We start from the raw sequence: 27287 nt of genomic DNA, 5'->3' as shown, positions 1-27287 counted from the left end.
CTATCGCTTGACAATGAATCATTGCCAGTTGAAACTTCAGAGACTATTTCTGCATCTGTGAAAATTTGATGGGTGTTACAGTCTAGTAATAAGATTTTTCAACCAGATCTTTTTCTTGTGCAACCAAGGTTTTATTTCAAAAGCTGGAAGATTTCGTTGGATTTCTTTAGCAATAAACAAATGCCAGAACTTTGCCACTGGACTTATTCTGTTGCCCAGATCTCTTCCAGACCAGCTTCATGGCAGTAAATGATATTTTTCACCAATTTTTTCATTTTTGAGAATGAAAAGGGACTCGTTCTTATTTTCAATTAGATAGTGAAACAATATTCTTTTACACCTGTTTGATGGATTGTAACGCCCCCTAGTCCATTGATTGAAGCAGACATTGTATAGGAAATTGTTTCAGTCATTGTTAAACGGAGTTATCTCATTTGTAACTCTTATCCCACCTGAAGGATTACTCACTATTGTAAGTTTTAAAAAAGTCATGTTTAAAAGGCAAAAACCCTGGCAATCCGAACAGGTCCCAGGTTCAGATTAGCATGAAATGAAAGTTTAAATGGGGTTCTAGTGTAGCATGAAATGAAAGTGGAAGTCTTGATGATATTCAGGATCATTGGGGTGGGGGACATATTCCTGTTTGACTTTTTTTCCACCAGAGCCTTCTTGTATTCACTGTAGAAACACAAGATGCCATTAAATCTGTTACTTGCAGTAGAGACCTTGTGATTGTAAAAGTTTGTAATGTTTTAATAGAAGATCAAAACTATGTAGATTTACTGAATGTGGCATCAACATTCAGACTGGTTTCAGAACTGTGTGAAGTTCCATTCTCAAAAGCAAGAAAAATGTTTTTTGTACTTATTCTATTTTTTTCCTTGCTTTTGTAAGGTTAAGTTTTATTACAGAGCGTGTGTGTAAGTAACTTTTTAACTTGAAGTTTGTTCACAACAATGATACAAAATAGTACACAACATACATAGCAGATACACAAAGAGCAACAATAGTACAAATATTCAATCATTACACTTCACTCGAAATTTTAAATATTATATAGATTGTGTAGAAATAGATTACTCATTTTTTTACTGCTATGCATTAAAAAAAATTGCAATTATTTTTTTGAGCAAGTATAGGTATTTCACTTGTGTAATGATGGTTTATGGAAAGAAAGATGTTTTTCCGGGCATATTTTGTCAAGATGAATTCAGAAAGAAAAGTCTACTAGTTTCCACCAAGAATCGAACCCAGTCCTCTTGTAATCTGGACAAGCACAATATTCATATGCACCATAGGAGACATGACCATTCTTTCCTTATTTAAGCTCTGTAGCGTGATATACTGAAGTAGAAGCTTGGTGGCCCCCCACCCGCAACTTCGGCAAATGGCCCCCAGGTGGTGACAATAGTGAGATCGAGATGAATTTGATTTTTTCTCAGCACAATTGTATGAGACTTTTTTTTCTGGCTTTTGCGCCAAGATCAAAATCATCTCATTCTTGCCAATCATGGTTTATGTTTATGATACATTAGTAGACTATTACATCCATGTTAGGTGGAGAAAAGTGTATGTGTGTGGGATTAATTCTAAGGTTTTATAAGATGTTATGAATTGATGGTACATTCCATTTTTTCCCACTTTTAAACCAAAATTTAAAATGAATAAATGACTGCAAGCAATAAAAGAACATTTTCCACTTTATTTCTGCTATGCACAAAATCTTTCTGTAATGACCGATTTCTTCTTTTGAGCAAAATTACACACTTCGAAATGTTCTCACACATCACAGATTATTAATGGAGCTGTGTATGAGATCTTACTGAATAATATATAAGCCCGTATTTTTTTTCTTTTTTTTGTGCGGCTGATTTGTAATGTATAACATGCAACGCTCTCATGAAATTGCGTTCGGATTTACACTTGAATCCTTATGCGTTGCTCCTTTCAGCAAGTGTTGCATACATTGTAAGAATACATGTAGGCCAACAGTATGCTGTAAGTGTTTGATTTTTTGACATGATCTTCTCATCGGTGTTTACAATCGCCAGTTAATAAGTTCGTTAACACATGATTTCTGTCCGACTATCCTCAAAAGATTGGTTTCGTATCAACTTGTTTTTCACGGAACACATTTCGTTTCTGACAATACAATAAATACTGTGTGACAGAAAATCCTGTTTTTTCGAAGTGAGTTCATACGAATGTTTCTACCTCCAATCTATTTCAATGAAAAATTAGTACTGTCAACCCTTCAAACTGATTTTTGGGGCCGTTTGTATTTCAAGTCACTGGAATTTCTGTGTTAGAGGAATTGTTTCTTGAAGCCACCCCGCTGGATATTTGGCTGACGTTTCGTGCTGCATTGACGGTTTCTGTAATGTTGTTCAGATCGATTCGGATGCCTTTCTCTCTGAGCGAGATGGCCGTTTCCACGATCGCCTTGTAGAGCTCGACGGTTCGTTCCAGGGACTTATCGAAGAGATCGAACTGGAGCGGTCTCTTGGCCCTACGGAAAAACCCGTCCTTGTTGCGGACCACGCACTGGAACACCGGCCACGAAACGTTCACCTCGAGAAACTTCAAGAGCCTGACGAGTTCGCTGGGTAAATCATCCATCATTTTCTCGTAGCGGAGGACGAGTAAGGAGCGCTCGTATTGGAGCCAGTCCAGTGTGTGGTGCATCCATGTTTTCGAGTGATCTGTCACGAAGTTCTTCCACGCTGAAGAGAGAGAAAAGAAATAATGTACAAAAGCCGAAGCTTCAATATTGGTACGTAGAGAGATGAGATTTAAATGAGACGCGATTCTTCAAATATTACCAGGGTCTGCCCTCATATACATGAGGGCCTTGGGCAAAGTAGAAGTGGGGGTATCGTGACTAGAGTCAAGGATGTTTGATTAGTCAGCGAATATAAGTCATTTTAATTTTGGAGCCCTGGACAAAAGGGGCATTTTCTCATGTAGAAGTCTGGCACCGTAATATTACTTATGACCAAATCACATTGTCTGGCTAAAATGACTGTTTAGATATCGTGTGACCTCATAAAATTGATGCCTCGGTAATTTGTGTGCTAAAATTTTATTTAAAGCCGGTGCGACAGAATAGCTTACCCCCCGGGAGTCGTGAATTCTGCCACAATTGATACGTTTAAAAATAAATACGATGTTTATAATATGGGATGAATTGAGATGCTATCCATACTTATATAGATAAGACAAACATTTTTTTTTTATGGGCAATATTTTATGTTAATAAATAAAATTTAATAAAAACTAATTTTATTTTAGTGTCTAGTTTTTTCGTGATAATATTTTACATTCATATTTTTTAAGGGCATCTTTTTTCAGTCATCGTTGGGCATTTTGCCTGTTGTGGCCCTTGTATTAAAATGTTGAGGTTTCGGCCTTCTTTTTCTTGTTTTTGGCCAAGCGATGTATAGTATATAGCGCACGTTTTTGACAAATCTTGAGTGCCGAGTCGTCGTGGTGATTAAAACATTGGAATCTGCACCAAAAAACGTTTCATATCGGTGTGTCTAATAATATGGGAAGAGCGGTTGTTAAGTCTTAGAATAGGTTATTTTGGGTCGTTTTCTCTGAAGAAAACTTTGTTAAGGGGTATATTTTTTTTCTGATAATAACTTTCTCTTAATAATTTTCCCTGACGTAGTGTGTGTCCCATAATCCAAGCATCCGTATGATCTCTACTACTTTTGCAAAGTTTAAGAGAAGTAGGTATATCGTGATATCGCCTTCCTGGAACGTGCCATCGTCTTTGGAGAATAAAAAATATCCATTGGCGGGTAAAAATGGCCATTAAGCATGCAAAAAATACTCAGTGGACTTCATTTTATTGCTGACACCTAGTCTAGAACAACTCCTCCTCTTCAGTCTTGCACAGTAGGTGCAGGAAAAAATGGTTATACGGCATTTCTTTTTGGCCAGGCAGTGTATGTGTCCCGGGACTAAAGAATAGACCGGGACAAATCTTCAAACCAGGACGTCTGGTCATCCTATCCAGAAGTTTGAAATATTTCATCGGAAGGTTTTTGTCTAGTCTTTTTCGATGCAAGTATCGATAACTATTAAATCTTCGAAGGATTTCTCTTTCCTACCAAATGAAGTCTGAATGGAGGAATTCCATTATCAAGAATGAAACTTTCCCAGAAATCAATGAATACCGAAATGGCAGCTAGAAATTGTTTCTTATCCCCTCCTCCTCCTCTTTCAAAGTTGCCCAAGTCGATATCGAACGTCGAAGGTAAAAAGTCGAAAAACCGTTACTTACTGCCAGTGGGAAAAAGGTGAAAAGGCAATGAATCAGTGCCTTGACTCGAAGAGGAGAAAACTTTCCAAGGGAAAATGCTCCAGAAGAGAGAAAAGAGACAATATTTATCAATATACCTTTTTCACCAAGTTTAGTTGGAACAATGCCAACGCGACTCTCTCCCTCTTTCCTCTGTTTTCCAGAAGAAAGATGGTGATGTTGGGACGAGTACGGGGTCTCCCAGCGGCGCACAAATTGTGGTCTTCCCCTGGTGCCCGTTCATTAATTTTCCGTTCTGGGGCTTCACATCCATTCCCTGCATCCATTCTTTTTGGCTGATTTTATCCAGATTCCCCCGCTGCGAGTTCTGTTTCCACGCCCTCGTCGATTTATTTACTTTGTATTCTGATTATTTATCTGATTTCCTTTGTTCGGTTAACGAAAATGATCATAATCAACGTGATGAAAACAGTGCACAGGGAAGTCCCTATATCTCGGAATAATTCGCGAACCATTGATCCTGAAAGCATACCTTCAATTGGAAAAAACGTATCCTCATATCGTGTAGACCAAATGATCCTCAACCCTGGGAAACCCACGGCCCGGTTGATTCTTGTTTTTTGTGAGTGGAAGGCCCGGTTATACTCACGACTAATGGGAAATAAATAAATAAAAATGAAACAATATGAGAGAGAGAATCACTCACGACCCGGTTCGACTAATGTCGGGCGGGGGGTGATCTACCGGGTCTCAGCCCGATGGTTGAAAAACACTGGTGTAGACTATACATGCTCAATCTATGACCCACTAGTTAAATGTGGCCCTCAGAGTCATCTAATGTGGACTTTGATGTCAAACATAATTTTGCAAAAATGAACTAAACGGCTTATTACCAGATCACATGTCACAGTTTCATATCACTCGAGCGGCCCGCGCCACATTCCCAGACCACACCTACAACACAGTTCGAGATCATTCAAGTGACCCCGTGGAACATCACCGGATCCCTGAAGTGACCCGTGGTGTAGTGCCGCATCACTTAAGTCACCTGTGGCACATTTATAGAACACTCAAGCATACCACGGCACATTTCCAGACTGCTGAAGTGACCCAGCAGTTCTGCAGTGACACCCAGCAGTGACTAGCAGTTCTACTTCACTTATGTGGCCTGCGGCACATTCCCAGACAACTTAAGTCACTCACGGCTTCTTTACAAATAACTCGAGAACGCAGCACTTTTCCATGTCATTTAAGTGACCCGGGACGGCGCTGTTTCAGATCACTTAAGTGGCTCGGAATCTCTAAAGGGTAGGACACCCTTGGTGTAGACAGATTTCAGACATGTCATTCATATTGCAAGGGGCTGCATAATTATTCAAATGAAAATAAAATGAACATTCCATTTGTCACCTTGTCCTAATAGAAACCCAATAAGAAAGTTATTGCCGCCTCTCTTGAGCTAAAAAAATTCTATGTTCTAAGTGCAGCACTGGTCGAGATATTTGAATTCCAAAATCGCTGAAAATGAGGGAAAGAACAGCCCATGAAGTATATAAAGAGCTAGTTTATGCCGTTAGCTTATGCTGTTTTCTTTTTAAGTTTCTGCGCCTATACTTGCGATAATCTCGGTCACGATTTTACTATTTTCCTCGATTTAATGAATAAAAATCAGATTTAACCAATTTTTTAAATCGAGGTTCGACTGTATACTCATCATACAAGTACAGTATTTCGTCACGTAGATATAATGTAAGCGTGTCTTACCGTTTCCCCTGTGGAACTTGTCGGGCGCAGCGTGGCCAACGTGACCTCCGGCTCTCCTGTTGAACTCAGCCAGCAAAGCACCGTAGGGATCCCTGAGAAGTAGGACGGCTTTGTCGTACTGGGCTCGGACTTGAGGACCCCATTCGTGAGTCTTGACCAGGATGACGGACCCGTTAGTCACATTCTCGGCCGGGAAGCCATTCTTTTTGAGCGAGAAATCTTTGTACACGCTACCGGTCAGGAAACCTTGAAACGAAACAGGAATCGTCCATCAATATTCGATTGGAAAAAAAGATACATTTTGAAACTTATATAGCCACTTAACCATATACCTTGAGATAGCGATTAAAATTATACTAAAGAGCTCTCTCTTAGCTCTTTATTAGGCAATTTTGCTCTCAAAAGAAGCAACACGAGTTTCTTATATTTGACAAATGAAATTGCATATTTTGAGCTCGTTTCGGCACTGATAGCAACTCCTAAACATTCGATTTTAACTTGCGAGCTGGTTATGAAGTTTCTATAATTACCAGCAAAATGGCTCAAAGATACACACGTTTCTTGACAAGCCAAACAAGAACGATTTTTGACCCTTGAATTTTGGAGGAAAATACCATGTGTGGAGGAGACATTGCTGTACATTCTTCAACAATAACAGAATTGATCTATCATTGATCTATTCTTCAATAATTATAGAAGTTGGAAAAACTATAAATGACACTTTTATGTTATTCAAATCTACGTAAATCATATACATACAATGCGCTCTCTGAAATGCAACATCCCATTTTTTTTTAACGTTGACATTAAATTTTTCTTTTGTCATGTAACAGCATTCAGGGTACCCCTCATTTCCTTAATATAACCCCTCAAAATTTTACTCCTCTGGATATTTTAATGTATGCCAATTGAGGGGTTAAACTAATTTATGTTCGAGGTAATGTCAGTTAAAATCGTGAATTATCATGGTTTTTTTCCCCAATGCCTGGCACTTGAGACACAAGGCCGTTTTAATACCATCTCAAGCCACTAAAAAAAATTCAAGTTCTAGGTACTCTTTACCAACTGCCGATTTAGCCATTCTCAAAAATCATAGAACCAGATCCCACTAGATTTCATCATGGAGAATGGGAATGCACATGAGACATCCCCCCCCCCCAATCCCCTCCGGCCCATTCGTAACGACTGCTTATATTTAGAGCCATCAACCTGTAAATTGAGCCGCATCACGAGAGTCTTAATGTTTTACATTAAGAAAACTAACTAATCCAGTGAAGTGTTGAGGCATTGTACGAGGGGGGGGGGGGCGGTTGGTGGTAGATGCTATGGGTTCACTACGGGACCCCATGCGTTGTCTAGAGTTAGGTGGCAACGAAACGAGAAAATTTGGAAAATCGTGATCTAGTACTATGTACACTATGTGTATTCCGGAGATAGTGATTTCTATCGAGTTATAAAACTACACGACATAAGTTTATTGACAGATATATGTGTATGGAAAACAGATTGCAAAGAATAACATGCTTATACACCATACGTACTCAACCCGCGGCGTGGGCCCCAAACGTGGCCCGTAAAGTAATTATCTATTAACCTAATAATATCTTAGTAATAGAAGAATGTGAATGCACCACCGATCGATAATTCTGGATTCTTTGTAAGTTAAAATGTAATGTGAGTAAGGGAGGGGAGGGGGGGGGGAAGTGATAGGTTATTTCCACCGGAAAATTATGATAATGAGTCTTATTGAGTTTGGAGGCTGCATGTTTGAATATTTTCTGAAAACTTGTTTAATTTTTTTCTGTAAAAACTGTCTTTTTGTGGTAAAACAATGAATGGAGTCACTAATATCAAGATTAAATAAAATTACGATAAAACGGGGGAAAAATTCTCAAAAATTAAGGAACCCTGCGTTTGAGTTGGGCCAGTGGAACCTGGCACTGTTGGTTCACCCGTTAAGACACCACTAATCCTTATTAGTACTTGAAATTTTCATTGTGGTATTCAATTGGAAAATTTTGCACCATTTAATTTCATCGTGGCTTGTGGAAAAACCATTAAATGGCCCCTCAACAGTTAAAAAGTCACCCAAGTAGCCTGCGACGTGTTACAACGTGTCAGAATACCTTCGCGCGAAGCTCGTGACGTCACTGAGGAAGTTATTTCACCTATGGTCATGTTCTCATATTATTTTGCATATTAATGTTTTTATATCCTTTTGCGAGATGCAAGTGCAGCACCTACAGTTATTGCCCTAATTGTTATACATCTGGGACGTCTTCCCTTCTCGTACTTTTCGGGTGGGCTTCGTGGCGGATGCGATGGGAGAATGTGTGTTGGGTTTCTGCGCCTAATTGTCTGTGGGTGCTCTGGGCCTCCGTGGGAGGTTTGACTTTTTTCCTACGTGCTCCCTATACGTTAGAGGTTCCTGTTGGAATGTTAACGTGGGAGTGTGTGAGGTTCTCAGGCCTACCATATCCAATGGCTATAGGTGAAACTTCTTCAGTGTCGTCACGAGCTTCGCGCAAAGATATTTTGCTATAAATGGTGTTGCCCGAGCTAATGGTTGAGTTCTTTGTTATACAGCCTTCAAACTATCAATCATAAAAACATAGTTTCAACGGTTTTAAAATTTGAGGGTGCATAAAGATTAACTCAGCACTTTGTATACTCTCCACTGTGCATCAGATTTTGTCTTGAAAAAGCTCCGCCTCAGTATGTTTGTGTTTCTGGTCGAGTAGCCTTTCTATTCGGCCCACCAGTAAAGGGGAAAAATTTTCAATCGTGAGTTTACGATCTTTTCTGTTTTTCTGCCAATGGCTATGGATCCCGCAACACTGAGTGCTCTTTTTCTAACATATCCCATCAGTTTGACTTTCTCATAAAATGGCCTGAGGTGAAGCAACAAAAACTTAGGGGGAAACTGCTTTTTTTTAATGATATCTACCTCCCCTAAACGTTTGTGCCAATATTTCTGAGACACCCTGTATACATACAGCCATTCAAATGCTATTTCAAATATTATTTTTTGAATAGGTGAAGATATATCGATTACAATATCTCTCATAAATGCAATGCTTATTATTTTTGCAGTATCTTAGATGCATATTAGAGAGACAACGTTTATTATCGGAAAGAAGGGAAACTAAGATAAGCTATTTTCCCATCATAATCCATAGTCAATAACGCTATATCATGTTGATATGTGGTCCGCTTTCATAATGATCCTATTTTTGCCGTTATCTCGATCCGGAAATTTTATACCATACTATCGACGAGAAACATCCAAGCGGAATGATGATGATGACAGAAATAAGAGAAGGTTCTTCTTTTTCTACGTATTTATTTATTTTATTTTGTCTCAAAGCCTTCACGTCGCACACTTCTTTTCTTAGTACCGTTTTCTTTCTTTCGTTTCTGTCTATATCGAACCGGGAAGAAACATCAATTCCATTCCAAGGTGATTGGCAAGAAAATGGCACGAATCGTGGCAAAGAAAGGAAATGTGTATCGAGTGGTGGGAAAATACGGGATAAATATGCGGATTATCACTATACTTTATGGACTATAATGTTCCGATTTCAAATATGGCAGCCCATTTCAAATTTAGACATTGTTTCCTCATTTGACTACTTCAAAAATTAATCTTTTAATTGAAGCCAAATCATTTTTTCATTTATAAAATTTGACTTTAGCGGACCGTTATATTGATGTTGGCTTCCTTACAGCATACGGAATTGAGCAGGAAAGACGGAATTCGAAGCCAATGTATTCGACATGTTGCTTTCGTTCTCAGAAAAACCATTCTGAACCCTTTCACTACCACATTATAAAAAAATGAAATAATTATCATGCAAATTTTTTGATAGGCCATTTTTAGTTTTAATTGAAGCCTAAAAACAAAAAACAAAAAATTCAATATACAATGAACTAATTTACCTGGAACCTGAAATTTTCGTGAATGCTGTACTCTTACAGTAAAAAAAAAAAGTATCAGTTAATATATATGTACATATATTAGTACGTTATATATTTAATTTACCACCAAAGAAAGCTATAGTTTGTTTTATACATTTGTTAGAGAAAGTTTTTTAAAAGCAGTTTTTAAACTTTTTTACGGGGGGGGGGGGGGGTGTGTGGAAATATATAACTTAATTTCATGAATTTACGTATTTAAAAATTAGTTATCCTACACTTATGCCGTCACCTGATAATCGTAAAGTAGTTAGTTATACGGCATTTATACTTAAAGACACAAATCTTCAACAACGTATGTAAGGGATGTTACGGGGGAATATTGTAAAAGTTATTTACGTATTTAAAATTATCAGTGTGAAAAGTTCTTACATGAGCCAAATAAACACGGAAACAACAACTTCCACCCAAGGAAAACGGGTTTTTTTTGTTACATAGTGCGATACAAAGCGTTAGTATGTATTATTTTCGAATATAAATGCTCGAGTATATAACCAAATAAAATATTCGGCATTAACTCGCTCCATTGGGTGATTCCAGGAAACTTATAGGAATGTCCCACGAACAGTCAGACCAAATATCTTCATCGACCGGAACCATTATTGGAAATTAGTCGCACCTTCCTCTTTGTGTGTGTGTGTATGTGTGTGCGCTAACGTTTAATGCGAAGGGTTATCGCGTGATAACGGGAGAAAAAAAAGCAAAAATCCAATATGTAATCCACTCTCACACACGAATCCTATTGCTATTCCACGACACGAACCCAATCTTGTTTCTTCTTTGACAATATTGCCACGAAACCCCTACACACACACACACACCACACCACACAAAACGACTTTCGTATAGTAATGCCTTGACATTTTTTTTGTTCTACTTTTGATTGATGGCTTCTGTTTCTGAGAACGGGAATTGATTGCTCAAGGCTGTCTCAGAGTTATTAGTAATTGCGGGAAGAGAGAATTCCCTTATAGGAACAAATTACGATAATGTGATGTACTTCACTAATTCCAGTTACTACCCCCCCCCCACTTTCGTACAAAATAATAGTATAGGTTTCCTCTACCCTTTTTGTACTAATTTGAAAGGGTAGAAAATATGAATCTCTGAGGGCTTAATTGAGGTCATTTTCCTATCAGGTCAAAATTAGGTACTTTTGTGTGCAAAGTAGCAAAGTCCACCGCTTTTCGGATATATCTAGAATTCACCGGGTGTTCTTTTCATCAATCAATCCGAAATGATGTCCGGCAAATGAATAAGCGTGGATGAGCTAGCATAATGATTTACTTATTTAGATTCAAAGGATGGCTTCCCCTATCTATGAAAATACGTGTATTATCAATACGTAGGAAAAAATTGAAATACCATAACGTATGGTAAAATTTGAAAAAAAAAATTTCTACTTAACACTTTCCCCTCTGATGTAGCGTTTGTGAATCGGTGCTCCGCGCAACCGTAGCGCTTTTCGAAACATCAGTGGCAGAAATTGCAATGGACAGAGCAATTTTTTAGAATATACGATTCCCTACAACAGTGGTTCCCAAACTGTGCTCCGCTAAATATTTCTTAGTGCTTCGTGAAGACATTGGTGCTCGAATGACTAAACTTTTCTGTGCACCTCAATATGTTTGAATGAAGCGCGGGGCAAATACGAAATAGATTTATTCATGTAAAACACCTGTTGGTGCATCTTGGAAAGCAGATTACAGTGAATTTTTTCTCATTTATCTTTTGTGTATGTATTCAGACAAATTTCACATTTTTTGAAAGCATTTCACCCTAATAGTATCAATGCACTTTTTAATTTTCTCCCAACTAGTTCTTGCAAGCATTTTGGAGTTCTTCCAAATTATAATATACTGTTAAAAATGTCATTTAGCCCATGCACCCCTGCTTTCTCTTGTCCAAGTCTCTTGCCATGAAGGTCCCTCGTGATTTGGCAAGAAAAGTTAAAAGTTTGTAGGGGAATAGTAGAGGTCTGCTTTGTCACAATGAAAAAAGTAAATAAATAAATAAACCTCGTAAGCTTGCCTGGTGTGTAAAATACCGTACGTAGTATGTAATCATTTGCTTTGTAGTTTATTAAGATTTTTTTTAGTAGGAGAGATTGTTGATTCCCTCGGAAAGCAGCAAAATACCGAATAGGGATCGCGCCTGACTGAGGTACACTAATTTTTCCATTGTTTTCACATGCATTAATCATAACCAAATATGTTTGTCATTAACTGAATGCCTTTCATACCTGGATATTGAAATTTTTTTGCCGATCCTGCTTAGATTCCAAAATAACAAAAAGTTCCTGAATTTCTCACCAGGTGGCGTTCTAACCTTTCTCATCATTTTGCTTGTACACGTATTGTTACACCACCACAACGCTACTTTCATGATTCTATCTGGCATATTTCAGAAGTTATTAAAGATTATGTGAAATTTCCAATGCTCTTTATTTCTCTCAAATATTACATTTCATGCTCCCGGGCATCCCAAAATGGTTCTTATAGGCAAAAAATGATTGTAAGAGGCTGCGCATATGTCACTGCATACGAGATCTTCAAGTGTTCATAACTTTTGAATGGATGAAGATAGAGCGATGGAAGAAGTACAAGTATCTAGGTATACTAAATTGGATACGCGCTACACGATAATAACAACCAAAATGCCACCTGGCGGAAAATTCTTTAACTTTTTTAGCTTATCTTGAAAAATCAACCGGGTTCTGAACAAAATCACAGTTTAAATATGAGAAATTATATTTAATGAGATGATAATATATAAAGCTTACTCAGAATGTGCCCACTGACTGTCAAAATTTTGTAACATTTAATGCCATCTACTACTGCTCTCAAATGTTACGGGGCTTCTTTCGGTATAAAATTAAGAGTTTCAAATTTAACAAATTTGCATTTTTTGACTGTAAATGCCATAAAACCTTTGATTTTCATGTCAAATTATAATTTTGATGAAATGGTTTTGAAGTATTGAGCACTATCCAATAGAATTGAAGCTGATAATTTTTTTTATGTATATAACTTTTACTTTGAAATGCTCCGTCGAGTTTTATTGCTTTTGGACATTGTCTAAACCTTTTCCCGTAGAAGAGCGAAATATCTCAACCAAGAGTAGATGGTATAAATATATTCGAGGTCATTTTCTGTTCTTTTCCTCATCAAAAAGCTTTATTGGTAGCATTATAAAGGAGAATTGACTTTTTTTCTTTATTTCAACATTCTTTTCTCCGGCGCTACTGTTTGACGTGTAACACTATATATAAGGACTAAGGAGGCAATAGAAAACCCGCTCTCTTCTCATTCCCCCCCCCCCCGATTTCCTAAGAGTTAAATGAAGGTTCCGGTTTCTGAGATTTATCGCTGGTACTCCAACTATATATCGTTTAAATTTGCTACAAAAAGACTAAATGCAGATGAGGGGTGCTAGAAGATATACATACTGTTTTCTATCCCCTAATTCTCTATCCTTCTAGTACATCAAGATCGTTCAAGTGTTTTCAAAGTTTCCGTTATGAAATTTTTTCCTAAAAAAGTGCTCCATGACGGAAAAAGTTCGGAAACCACTGCCCTAGAACATTAGCGCACCCCTATTGATATCGTCCTTATGTTCGAAGCACGAATGTGCAAATTTTCACTTTTTTATCGCCTGGTTACATGCAAGCTTATTTTGCTATCTAGTATTGCCTGAAACGCGAATGTGTATTCCTATTGAAACACGTTACATAATATTTTAGGAAGATAATTTCCATAGAATAACATGTTCCATAGAGCAAACATTCAAACGTCATTTCACACGTTATTTGTTTTCCCACGGACATTGCACATTCATGCTTCTAGCATTATAGAGTAACGATATTATTTCAATAGTTCCACAAGGGCAAAAAACATTAGGAAAATTCTGTTCTAACGTGTTGGAGTGAGCGGTATTGTATGACTGTAAATATGACTCATTTTATATAATTATAAAAAAAGGGCATGTGATCGAAAGAATCACCGAATTATTTCAAGATCATTTAACCCTTTCACACCCATTACTAACAAACGCGGGACGGGTGTTTTTTTTTCTAACGGTAGATATTTCCTTTTAAGGTATCCGACTACGTTGAAAACGTCATTTTAGAAGAAAATATCGATTTACATTTTTATATGAAAGCCCTGTTTGTTGCAATTTCAAAATAGGCCTTGTTTTGTTTATATGACGCTCAGAACTGAAGTTACGTTCACTTTCGTGTTGCGTTTTTGCGTGCAAGTAATATGTGAATGAAAATTTCAAACCTGTTTTACGAAGAATGATATTTTTACATTTTAATTGAGTTTGAAACATGATTTATAAAAACCCTTTCATTACATCAGTACGAAATTTGAATGATATTCTGTTATATACTGTTGAGGTTATAAACCAAAATCTAAGGTCTATGACATATATTTGTCTAACTACAGTGCTTTATAGACGATATGTGTAGAGTGAAATTTCAAAAAATTCACACGTACATTAACAGATTTGAGTGTAACTCATGAGCATATCCTACTATCCTTAAAATTTTGGTTCATGACTCGCATCATTACATGCTACGTAAATGTACTGTCAAAATAGCAAAACATTCCATTCTTAAAATTTTTTGCAGTTATGATTCGAATATTACATGACTTTTGCTTAAAATTTGACGTCAAACATTTTTCATAGAAAATGACATAGGTGATAAAAAATTTATTATTGTTTTCACCATTTTTTGGGGCACCTTATATCAAAAAATATTTCTAAAGCCCACTCCAGTACCATTTTAAAGAAAAGTAACAAGAAAGGTGGTCGGATACCGTAACCTCATGGCGTTGACCCTTCATGGAGCCTGAAGATAAAATACCCCTAATCCTTGAAGTCAAGCTTGAACTCGAGGTTTAAAAAATATATCTACACACAGCGAGAAAAAGTAACCCCACGTTTTTGCGTACAGTGTGTGAAAGGAGAAAAAACCAAAAAAAAGGAAAAAAGATGCAAAATATCAAAAGTGTGAGAATAGTTTTTCTCAAGAAAACATTGCAATGCACTTACATTGTTGGCTCTACGGTGAGTCTATGATGTGCTATACCCAAGCGTCGCGTCGTTGGTAAGCAAGATAAATCGTACTATAAGATATACGATACACGATAATTCATACATGTATTGTATCATTATATCGGGGCATGATCACAAAATTTGTTATATCGGAGTCCGACCTTATTCGTCGCGCATACTATTTTAGACACTGGAATTTTTTCATAATTATCAAATTTACCAATTACACTATGACAGTTGTTCTCAAACCTTTTCCCACCCGCGACGATAATTTCTCTAATTAACGCTTGTCCGTGGCTCCCCAGAGCAGTTTAACAAAGAGTCTGAAAACTACTCCGCGACGTCGCTGACGAAGGACAGAGCACAGTTTGAGAACCCCCTGCACTAGGGTATTATGCATACTCACATATAAAGATAAAAATTTCAAGTATTTATCAAATTTACCAACGATGCTTGGGTATTATGCACAATCGCCGATAAAAGTGATAAATTTATCGAACTTACCAAGATGATTGGTAAGTATGCATAATAACCATATGTATATAGTATGCGTAGTACGTATAATAACCGATTTATCGCATTTGCCGTAACATATATATATATATATATCGTAGAACAATAGCCCAGGTCACCAGGTCGATAAGATATTCGCCTAAAGCACCAAAGGATGCTTAGAGGCGTCGATACCCACTTTGTCCTTGTTAGAAACTTTCGTGACACATGCGTACAGCAGAAACGGTGACGGCATGACCACAGAAAAAGATTGCTACAGCAGGGGGGTCCCACATCGGAAGGGGGGGAGGAGTTAGCGCACCAAACCTCTCGGTGAGTATAAAAAAAAAAAAAGACCGCTGTCCGGAATCAGCAAAAAATTTTAGGTCCCGGTCTAATTAGCCCTTCTATGCAAAAAATGACCGTGGTGCGACAAAAAAATGATCATGGTCATGATCACATATATATCGAAATCGTCGTCATCCAGTGTTACGCAGATTTGAGACAAATTGGCTCTGATATTATCGGCGGGATTGGCTTAACGAATTGCTTGTCTCACGCATCAACAGATACACTAATGCCATTTATTTACGCACTTCATACAGCGAGGATACATAATAGTCATACTTCTGCACACACACACACACACACACACCTTCCGACGTGAGCTTTATTTAGCCCAAGCGATACTGATTAATATTATTAAGAGAAGTAGTAAATTATTTTTCACCTTCGAGTTACGTGGGGCAAAGAGCCCTAAAATAAAATGTTTTTCTCTCTCTCTCTCTCTCCCACTTAAAAAAGAAAATAATTCGGATCTCTCGGTCGTCGTTACCACTCTTTGCAAGTAAGTAATTGAGCGAGTGCCATTATGCACGCTTGAAGGTCATCACATAAATGCCATCATCATTGGCAAGAGCCCTTTTAAAATTTCAGGTTGCATTTTAGACTACGCCCCTCTTTTATGTATTCCTCTTGCTACTAATAATACGTGGAAAAATCGCTTAAAAGAGTGTAAATTATTGGGAGGGCTTTTTGATTGGCCGGTTGGGAAATTGATGACGAAGTGACAAACCATTTAGCTATACGGATTGAATTGGACCGTCTTCACGCTTAGAAATCATTACTGTTTTTCGACTAGAGGCTCCTCTCGTGTGTGTTTTGCCTTTTTTTTTAATCCTCTTCGTTTTTATTGTACGTGGGAATATACGTAATTACCGTATGCAATCGTGTATAAGCCGATCCCCCCAACCAGGGGCGGCTCTAGCTCACTTGCCACCCGGGTGCAAAACCTCATGTGCCGTCGCTAGAGACGTCCCTGGTGGAAGGCTTTCAGTTATGCAGCTATTTTACCGCACACAAACTCCAGTCATATATCGCTAGATGACAATGTCCAACTAGCGGAGTTGGGTGGGAAATGAAGGTGCCATCCATCGATGGTTGCCCCAGGCTCGGCAGATAAAGAACTTTTCTGATGTTTCATTAGCTGGATTTTAACCCATGGACGGCAACCTCCATAGTAGAAGACCAACATCTTACCACTGCGCCACTCGGGCGCCCGTTAACGACGCAGCTAGAGTTGAAACTTGTAAATGCCAAAATACTCACTCCAAGGTTGTCAAAGCGGAAATTACGGGAGTGAGAGATTGCGCTTCAAACCCCGGGCGAATGAGAATCCAAATTCTTTTCTTGCCTTTATTTGACCGCTACCGAAAAATTACTGGGTGAGGCTGATGGGGCTCCAGCCCATGATGATTCTTATCACTTTTTTCACATTATGCGTAAATTTACTATAGAGAGCCCCATGAAAAATCTGACCTGGGGGTTCACCAAAAATCCCAGCCTGGGGGAGGCCCTTGCTGCATAGAAGTGGAGGACCATGGCTGAACCAAAATGAACACTTGCCCCCTTGCCCCACGTCATAGAGCCCATTCATTTTTTCTACTACTACTACTTAACCGAACATACACCTCGTACACATTCCTCTACGGAATTGCTAACGAATCGGCACACAGTGCCGGAATGTGTGTTCTGAGTGCATGCTTGGCCGTATCGTATTTATGTTGTCGAGTTGAGTATGTTTCATGTTCATACTGCCATCTGGCTTCCATTTTCTGAAGTAAAGATGGAAATGCTTGAATTCTGTTCATCAGGTTATAGTCAGGTGCGGCTAATTTGATGGAATGAATAGGCGAGAAAACTAGACTAGAAGGGGTGAATGAATGGCTGCAAAATAATTTATATAGCCGCCCACAGGCCACAAAACGATAAACCACATGCAGAACGGGGGGGGGGGGCACAATGTCCTCATCGGAGAGTCTAAAATCATGTGATCCATGCGAATTGCTCCAATTTCGTGGGAAAATGTAGGGGGAAAAAACCTGCTGAAAACTGAATAAAATTTTTTTATTTCGGTGGTACCAAGGGTCCTTTTTATTTTCGAGATAGTGGACAGATTCTCTTTAATTTCACCTGCACAGATCTATTGTTTCTCTGCTCACAGAATTTCGATATCTGTGCGGAGTAAAAAAATATACTACCTCATATAAAATATAGGGAAATTTTCTTCTGCGCAGCAGAAACTCCATGTACACAGAAGTTCTTTCATTCTTAATTATTCTCAGACTCTAAACGCCCATATTTTGTAAACTTATTAACCATGAAAAAATGGTGCCTTCCTTAGTAACTTTTGTCCATGACCAACAAACGGGTAAAAAGAAAAATTTACCAGCCAAACTATCCCTTTTAGAAAATAACTACACAGTACAGAATGTATTACATTGAGAGAAACATTATTTAACTGGAACACCTTCTGCCACCTATCAAATAAAAAGCACAACTGTCAATTGTTCTTCAATATTTTCAATTTATATAATTGGTGAAGAATAATGCACGGCATAAAAAAACAGCATAGTATGATATTGATAAATATTATTTGAACAGTACTATAAATTTAATTACCCAATTGACTGCAAAATTTTAATGATTGATGTTTATTCATAATACAATTATATTAGTAATAAGCGGAAAGTATGTAGATTATTATAATCGATGAGCGTGCAAACCGAAAAAAACACTACAATTTTTGTATACTTTGCGATTATAATATCGCAATTCTATACGCGGGTCAGTGTTGGTGAAATAAAAGGCAATATGCCCTCATCCAGATAAAAACTAAGTTGGAGGGCACATTTCATGTAGGAATAAATATTTTTCTTTGGCCGCGAGCATTTCTGTGCTCATCATGACCCCCCTCATCCTAGAGCCGCCCCCTAGACAGAGATCGTTAGTGGGGCCTCCTCTATAGTGCATTTATAGTGTAAAACAACTGATAACCAGGGCCGTCTTAAGAGCAACATGGGCCCCCGGGCCAAGTGGTTTTTCTGAGGCCCTAGCGAAGTATACAACTTCTCGAAACATTCAACTACTTCTCGTTTTTCTGAGGCCTCATCTTCAACTTGAGGCGCCCGGGTAGGCCCATGCGTTAAGACGGCACTGCTGATAACACAGCGAAACACCCCATGATTCAATGATTTTAGCACCATGATTATTTTAAGTTTTTGTTACTCACACACTTTCACACGCTCTAGGTTACTCTTTTGGTCATTCACTGACACGGTTCCTTGCTTTATAGGTCACTCTTTCGATCGCTCACTGACATGGCTCCTTGCTTTATAGGTCACTCTTTTGATCATTTGCACATGCTCTAGGTCATTGTTTTGGTCATTCACAAGCTTGCACACGCTGTAGATCACTCTTTTGGCCATTCACAGGCTTGCTAACGTGCCACTCTTTTGCTCACTCACTTGCTTGCAAGCTCTCTAAGTCGCTCACTGACCTAGTCGCTATTGCTAGCGCCATAGTGGCGCATTGGTAAGACGCTAAGAAGGTTGCCGTTAAGGTCCATGGGTTCGAATCCAGCCCAAAGAACATTATGAAAAAGTTCTTTAACTATCGAGCCTGGCACGACCACCGATAGATGGCGCCTTCATTTCCCACCGAACTCCGCTAATTGAAAATTTCCTATCGACCATATGAGATTTTAAACTCCAGTGCGGTATAGCAGAAATAGTCACTATTGCTGTCTGGGCAGAGGCGGATTCATTGAGGATGAAACGAATTTTGACGCGTTTCTCCCATTCTACCCAGATTCTTGGCCACTCTGTTCTATATAAATGTACAGTATATATCCCGTTAAGCCACTGCGTATATATTTGAATATACATGGTAAAAAAAAACTCATTATACCCTTTCTTCATAGAAAAAGTATCAAATGTATTAGAAAAAGAACATCATATCTCACCTATTAGAGCTTTATTTTTTGGGGTGGGGGGGATAATCAGCAACATACTTCTTTCTACAGAAGAAAAATAACCCTTTACCTGTGTTATTCAATGTGGGACGCGTCCAATCCCTTTTTTTTTCGTCCCTCTATAAAGTTGGGAGTTCTTGATGTATGGGGCCATTCAAGTATTACGTCATCATCGATGGTGGGGGGGGGGGGGTGTGAAAGGGGGGTTTCGGATTTGCTGACTTTTGATGACGGGGGGGGGGTTTGGATAATGCTTACGTCATCAACCACCCTTTATGAAAATATGAGTTGGATTCAGAGGGGCAGATCTGATGACGAAATTTTGCTGACAGGGGGGGGGGTCAAAAATGGCTAAAAATTTGCTTACGTAATACTTGAACGGCCCCTATGAGGTTTTCTTAATAAGGTGATGATATGCTGATTATATGCAGAAAATATCGGTACTATTAAAATTCTTGTATCTTAATATAAAAATATAATATATGATCAAATTCTGAACGATATTGTGTATTTTTGGTTCCACTAAAATAGGAATGCCATATTTATTTTTTCACACAACGAAATACAATTTTAGAGTGGAAATTTTTTATGTCATACTTAAAAATATATTTTTTAAATTTGTTCTGTAGGAGTATCAACAAGTTCAACAACAGAAATGAATAAAGAAAGAACACGCCACTGTATCCCAAATGAATCAGTTGCAAGTGGAACAGCAATCTCCAGTGCTTCTCTAACATCAAAATCTGAAAGTTATTCATGCCCCAACATTACAAGGTATTTTGATAGTACAGCCAAGTCTGAAAATGATCAACTTCAAGAGTTATTCGTAAGAGCTGTTTTTGCTATTATTTTGCTGGTATGCTATTATCAATGCCTGAAAATGAGGAGTGGAAGGTATTTTTCTAAAAACTTCGACCATCCTTTGAATTACCCTCAAGACATCAAATAAACTTCTTGAAGGTGAGTATTCTCGTATTCAATCAGAAGTTAAGACAACAATAGAACAAGCTACTTCACTAGGACTGCTATGTGATGCCTGGAGCAACCGCAGAAATGAATCCATAGTGAATTTTGTTGTTACCACACCTAAGCCAATTTTTCACAAAACAATGGCTACAAAAGAAAAACGACATGCAGCAGAATATATGTTTGGTGTTATGGGTGAAGTTCTGAGAGATATAGGTCCTGAAAAACTCCATGCTATTGTCACTGATAATGCCGCTGCGATGATAAAATCCAGAGAGTTGATTAGGGAAAAATACCCACATATTTCAACATATAACTTATTAAAGACAAATTCTTTGACTGAATTGGAAAATAATTGCACTCATATTGTGAAAGAAATAAATAACTCACAATTACTGAGTGCCACATTTAATTCTATACGAAAAGAAAAGCATTCAGTGGACTTTCTTTGAAAATGCCAGTAAAAACTAGATGGGGATCGATTTTGACCTGCTTAAAAAGTTGTAAAAGTAACATAAATACACTATATTGTTTTCAAATATTTATGGGTTTTAAAATTTACTTCAAAATTTCTTTGAACCACAATTCAAAGGATATTCTCTGATCAAAAATTGCCATTATAAGATTATGTCAAAAATAATTTGGTTTTATTGTTTCAGGCAATGAAAAATGAATTAATTATCATCATAGAAACAATTTTTTCATTCAAGATATACGGAAGACTGGATGTTGTGAAGATATTTATTATTTCAGATGTTTATTTTTTAAGGAAGGAAAAAACTCATCTCTGCCTCCACCGGGAGTCGAACCCGGGTCCCTCGATTGCCGGACGAGTGCTCTGACCACTAAGCTACAGAGGAGATAGAGATTTTCCTTCGCTAGAGCGTATATATGCCGAACGGAACCGTGCAATGGACGGTGAAACCGATCAGCTAATAGCTCATTGACGACGAGCCACCAGAGGGCTATATATATGACATGAATGTCGCTCTCCACTTGTTAATACAAGATATACGGAAGACTGGATGTTGTGAAGATATTTATTATTTCAGATGTTTATTTTTTAAGGAAGGAAAAAACTCATCTCTGCCTCCACCGGGAGTCGAACCCGGGTCCCTCGATTGCCGGACGAGTGCTCTGACCACTAAGCTACAGAGGAGATAGAGATTTTCCTTCGCTAGAGCGTATATATGCCGAACGGAACCGTGCAATGGACGGTGAAACCGATCAGCTAATAGCTCATTGACGACGAGCCACCAGAGGGCTATATATATGACATGAATGTCGCTCTCCACTTGTTAATACAAGATATACGGAAGACTGGATGTTGTGAAGATATTTATTATTTCAGATGTTTATTTTTTAAGGAAGGAAAAAACTCATCTCTGCCTCCACCGGGAGTCGAACCCGGTGGGGGACAATCGAGGGACCCGGGTTCGACTCCCGGTGGAGGCAGAGATGAGTTTTTTCCTTCCTTAAAAAATAAACATCTGAAATAATAAATATCTTCACAACATCCAGTCTTCCGTATATCTTGTATTAACAAGTGGAGAGCGACATTCATGTCATATATATAGCCCTCTGGTGGCTCGTCGTCAATGAGCTATTAGCTGATCGGTTTCACCGTCCATTGCACGGTTCCGTTCGGCATATATACGCTCTAGCGAAGGAAAATCTCTATCTCCTCTGTAGCTTAGTGGTCAGAGCACTCGTCCGGCAATCGAGGGACCCGGGTTCGACTCCCGGTGGAGGCAGAGATGAGTTTTTTCCTTCCTTAAAAAATAAACATCTGAAATAATAAATATCTTCACAACATCCAGTCTTCCGTATATCTTGTATTAACAAGTGGAGAGCGACATTCATGTCATAAATTTTTTCATTATTCAAAAATCAAAAAATATCTTGATTATTCTTCTAATTTTACATTTTGATGAATATTCAGAGAATTTTTTCACCTCATACCACTCTAGGAAAAGTAGAAAATAATAAATATAATGAGAACAATTATCATGCGAAATTGTAGATCATTATAGTTCTAACAAAGACAAACAGAAAGGAATTATAATAGAAACAAGGGGAAATTTAAAGTTCGTAGCCCACAAATATTCTCAGAATATTCTCGTTCTCTAATCTAGATATCGTGATATTGTTGTTGCATGAAGCCATATCGTTTGTGCAAATTTAGTTAAGTGGGTTGGTGCACGCAAATTTTTAAAAAAAATTGCGCTCAAGTTTTTATTCTACCTGTACTAGAAATATTTTTAAAATATTTTAGTATAAAAACTGCTGGTTTTCCTAGGAGTAGGATGCTGTAGCGCGTACAGTGTAAAAACCGAAAAACCTGTATTTCAGGTTTTTAAACCAATCAGCGTTTTCAGGCTGCATTCGGCGCACGCAAAAATTCGCACGCCTATGAAAACCCGGCTGAAACAAACTTCACTTCAGGCTCACGACACATACACTCACATTCCAGAATGTATCAGTTCGTTAGAATTCCGCGGAGGAACATGGACGAGTTGCATGTGTGGGTTTAATAGTAGACAGCCCTATAAAATTTAAATTAAAATGTTTGACGAAACCATGTAGTTGCAAATTTTGAGGATAGGAAGTCCTACAATCAAAAATGCAGATTATGCACATATGAATAGTATCCGTGCAGCGCCATCTATCGATAAAATTTTGACTGAAGTTTGAGGAGGGGGTCAGCAATAAAATTCTTGTCAAAAATGGGTTGCTCTTTCATAAGTTTGGGAACCACTGGCTTAAAGGATTGTGCAAGTTTTGAGTTAGCAATATGGCGAATTTGAACTTCGAGAGCTTTCATCAGAGGGCAGCACTTAAATTTCAACTTTCATTGTTTTAAGATTACATCCAAAGGAAAAAAATAGTGCCTCCGGGAAAAGTGTGATTTATTACATAAAATTTAGCAATAAAATTCTGGGAAAAATTATATGGGAAGATGAATATACCTTGGGCTATGTACCATGAACATACATATCATCATCTTGGCTGACAAAACTTGAATATAGTGAATTACTTCTTCACAAAAAGAATTGTCAAATATAGATTTGATTATATTTACATTTTAATGCCTTTCAATAATAATTCTCGACTTAAAAATTCCAAAAAATGAATGCTTGGTTAAACGTAGGGGGGCGCCTTAAATAGACACAATGAGTCAGAGCACCTTAAAATTCAAGCAAACGCATGATGCTTACCCGTAGCTTGTTGTACCAAAAACCGAATCCAGGTGTTGCCCGATCCGGGAAAGGAAGCTAAACCGATCACAGGTCCCGGAGGGTTCCTGAACCTCGGCCTGTTGCATATCTGAGTTCTTCTTTTGGGCCTGTACGGATCCACCTCGTCGAGTTTCAGGACCCTGGCGACTGCTGCCCACCTTTCTTGAAATCGATCCATCCCGACAAAGTTCGGGCCGATCGCCGCCACGCGGACGGTGCCTTTTCCGGGACCTTTGAGCAGCGTCATGGACGAGGACGCCTTCTTGTTGGCTGCGCTGTCGGCCACGGCCTTGCGGAGCTCGTCCTGGGCCGTCTGGTCCAGGTGCCTCGTTATAACCATTATGAAAAGCACTACGTAGGACGATATCACGATTCCGAGGGCACCGTAAAGTATCCTACGGAACTGTCTCGCTGTCGTGGTGAAAACTGCCGATCTTTTCTCGTACGTCAGTCTTTTTTTGCTCTCGATCATGACGAAAAGAGAGAGAGGAAAAAAAAGTAGGAATCAAAAAGCTATACTCAAATCAACTCAGTTTTTGCTTCGCTTTTCGCTCACACAGATTTTCCTCTATCCTTACGTTATTAATGACTTCCCGAAAACATTTTTCAGCGCATGCTTCCTTCTACACAGTTTTCTTTCTAATCAACTAATGGCAACATATACATCAAACTTTTCTTCTTCTACAGATTCGAAAAAAAAATATGTTTCATTGGTCCAAATGTCCTATGAGCCTTTCATACGAGCATCCAGCAATTCTCAGTAACAGATCCAAATGAAAGATTTAGCAATGCGGAATTTTGAATGTGATCTGATCCCTACCATGTAGATATTCACTCCACATTTCCGAGTAGATATAATTGATTCAACTTCTTCAACTTAGATTCTTAAAGGAAAAAGAAAGTGCAATGAGAGATTTCATGGGCATTGCTATTATATTTCCATTAATTTTCCGTTATTGATTTCCCATAACTAACAATTCACCCTTTTAGCTAAAAAAAAATATTTTTTCTTAGTAATTTCAAGTATCAATAATATTCAGCCTTGGACATCACTCCGTTGGTCATCTTGACACTAAAACTGTAACGAATTTCGCAAGACTCTGGTAAATTGTCCGGTGGAGGGTAGCAGTGAATTCAGCATTAGACTTCAATATTATCATTAATATTTATCCTTAGACTTAACCCCTATTGGTCAGTTTGGCACTAAAACTGTTACGAATTCAGCAAAACGGTGGTAAATTGTCTGACGGAGGGTGACAGTATGCAATGATATTCAGCCTTAAACATCAATATTACTCAATGGTATTTGGCCTTGAACTTCACCCCCCTTTGGTCATCTTGACTCTATAACTGTAGCCCCAATCTTCCAGAACGCTGGTATATTTTCCGATGGAGGGTCGCGGTAAATAATAATATTCAGACTTGGACTTTGCCTCCCTTGGTGATCTTGACACTAAAATTGTAACCAATCACCCAGAACGACGGTAAATTTTCCGACGGAGGCTTACTCAAAATATATAATATTTAGACTCGAACTTATTATTCGATAACAATATTATTCAATAATATGTGGCGGCTTTGGACTTGACCTACGTGGTTTGTATTGACACTGAAATTATTACCAATTTTCCAGAACTGTGGTAATTGTCACGGAGGGTGACAGTAAATAATGATATTCAGCCCTAGACTTCAATGTTGTTTAATGATATCTGGCCTTGGACTTCACCCACCTTGGTCATCTTGACGCTAAACCTGTATCCAATTTCCCAGAACGGTGGTGAATTTCTCGACAGAGGGTGACAGTAAACAAATAATCACATTTCACAATGAGATTTGTAATCATAAAAATCCTCCTATTTTCTCTTTATATAAAAAAGAGAGAAATTTATGGATTCACAATAATTTTCATGGAAGACTATAATTATATGATAAAAGACTTATCCATCGGAATGTCCCGGAAGCTCAACATTGCTTGATGGACGTGCATATTTAGAACTGGACATTGATGACGTTATTATTTCGTATTTTCTCTCTTCACGAAGCCTTAAACTGTTTTACAATCCATCACTTTTTTTTGTTTTCGGAAGATTCGGAGAGCATCCACTTTCGTGGACCCATCAACAGCAGTCCCGGGAATGTAAGAAGAAAAGGGAGATTGACACTTGATGAATCCCACAATCTTCTCAATTCACAAAGTCCCCCGTGTAATTCATGCAAAAAGTCGCCAAGACCACACACTCACACACATCAAAAACAACGAACGAAGAAGTACACAAAACACTGCACGAGACTCATGTTGAATGCTGTTGTCGTCTTGGACATGATCGGAAGGAAGAGACGCCGTAACATCGCTGGTGTTTATCCGAGAGATTCTTCCTTGGAAATGACGGAATTAAAAGGTGGAAAAAGTGAGAAATAAAAATAAAAAAAAGGAGCAAAGAAACTGCATCTCAGAGAGAACAACACAACGGGGAAGAGAAGGAAAAAGAAAATAAAGAGAAACGCAAAAACACACACACTACCGCTTCGCACAATTGAATGAACGCAGGGCAGCAGAAAGGCGGAATGGATGTGGGATTCGGGATGCCGGAGAGGAACCCCGACGGCAGCGGCCCCTGACGGTGATACGAGGAAACGCACGCCGACTTTCCTCCCTCTTGCTTCCTATCTGCTCTTTGTTCTCCCTTGTTACACGTAGAGATATGCAAGTGGGATTGCAACTAGAGAGAGAGAGAGAGATGTGGAGGAAAATGTGTGACAAGTTTTTCTCTCGGCGCAAGTGAAGTAACGAGGAGCGGCAGCATTTATCCAACAAAAGATCTTCTGTGTGTGTGTGTGAAGGGTGTTCTCTCTTCCCTTGATACCCATTTTAGCCTTTTTTCTTTAACGTTCGTTAAACTCGACGCGAGGAATCAGAAACCAAATAATCTTCTTCCCCTAATTCTTGGGTGTTTTACCTAATAATTATCAGGGAGAGAGAATTATAAGCACGTTCTCTTTAAAACAGTTCACTTTAGTGCGTTTTCCCATGGACTCTCATGATTGTGAAACGAAAAGACCAGTTGGATCCTTCCCGTAAATATGATTCTATTTCTAAGTCATTTGGTCACTCACATACTTTTACACCCTCTAGATCACTCTTTTGGTCGATCACTGGCTTGATCCACCGTACTCTAGGTCCATCTTTCAGTCACCCACATGCTCGCAC

The 27287-nt window shown here is 38.4% G+C and overlaps 1 protein-coding gene across 1 annotated transcript; it reads right to left on the bottom strand.

Moving 5' to 3' along the window:
- Positions 1 to 1682: 1682 nt before the first annotated feature.
- LOC149078795 (WSCD family member GA21586) lies at positions 1683 to 26620 on the bottom strand. Its single transcript, XM_089240914.1, has 3 exons — positions 24059 to 26620; positions 6035 to 6280; positions 1683 to 2723 (listed from the first exon to the last, which is right to left on the bottom strand). The coding sequence occupies exons 1-3, from the start codon at positions 24549 to 24551 to the stop codon at positions 2284 to 2286; spliced, it is 1179 nt and encodes a 392-aa protein (XP_089097040.1). The 5' UTR covers positions 24552 to 26620; the 3' UTR covers positions 1683 to 2283.
- Positions 26621 to 27287: the final 667 nt, after the last annotated feature.

Source organism: Pholcus phalangioides, unplaced genomic scaffold (genome assembly GCF_987345545.1).
Source record: "Pholcus phalangioides strain wild (caught in Gottingen) unplaced genomic scaffold, Ppha-v1.0 ptg000013l_1, whole genome shotgun sequence".
Lineage (NCBI taxonomy): Eukaryota > Metazoa > Arthropoda > Arachnida > Araneae > Pholcidae > Pholcus > Pholcus phalangioides.
Note: the sequence above shows the minus strand (reverse complement) of the source record. Positions and strands in the feature narration are given on the sequence as shown.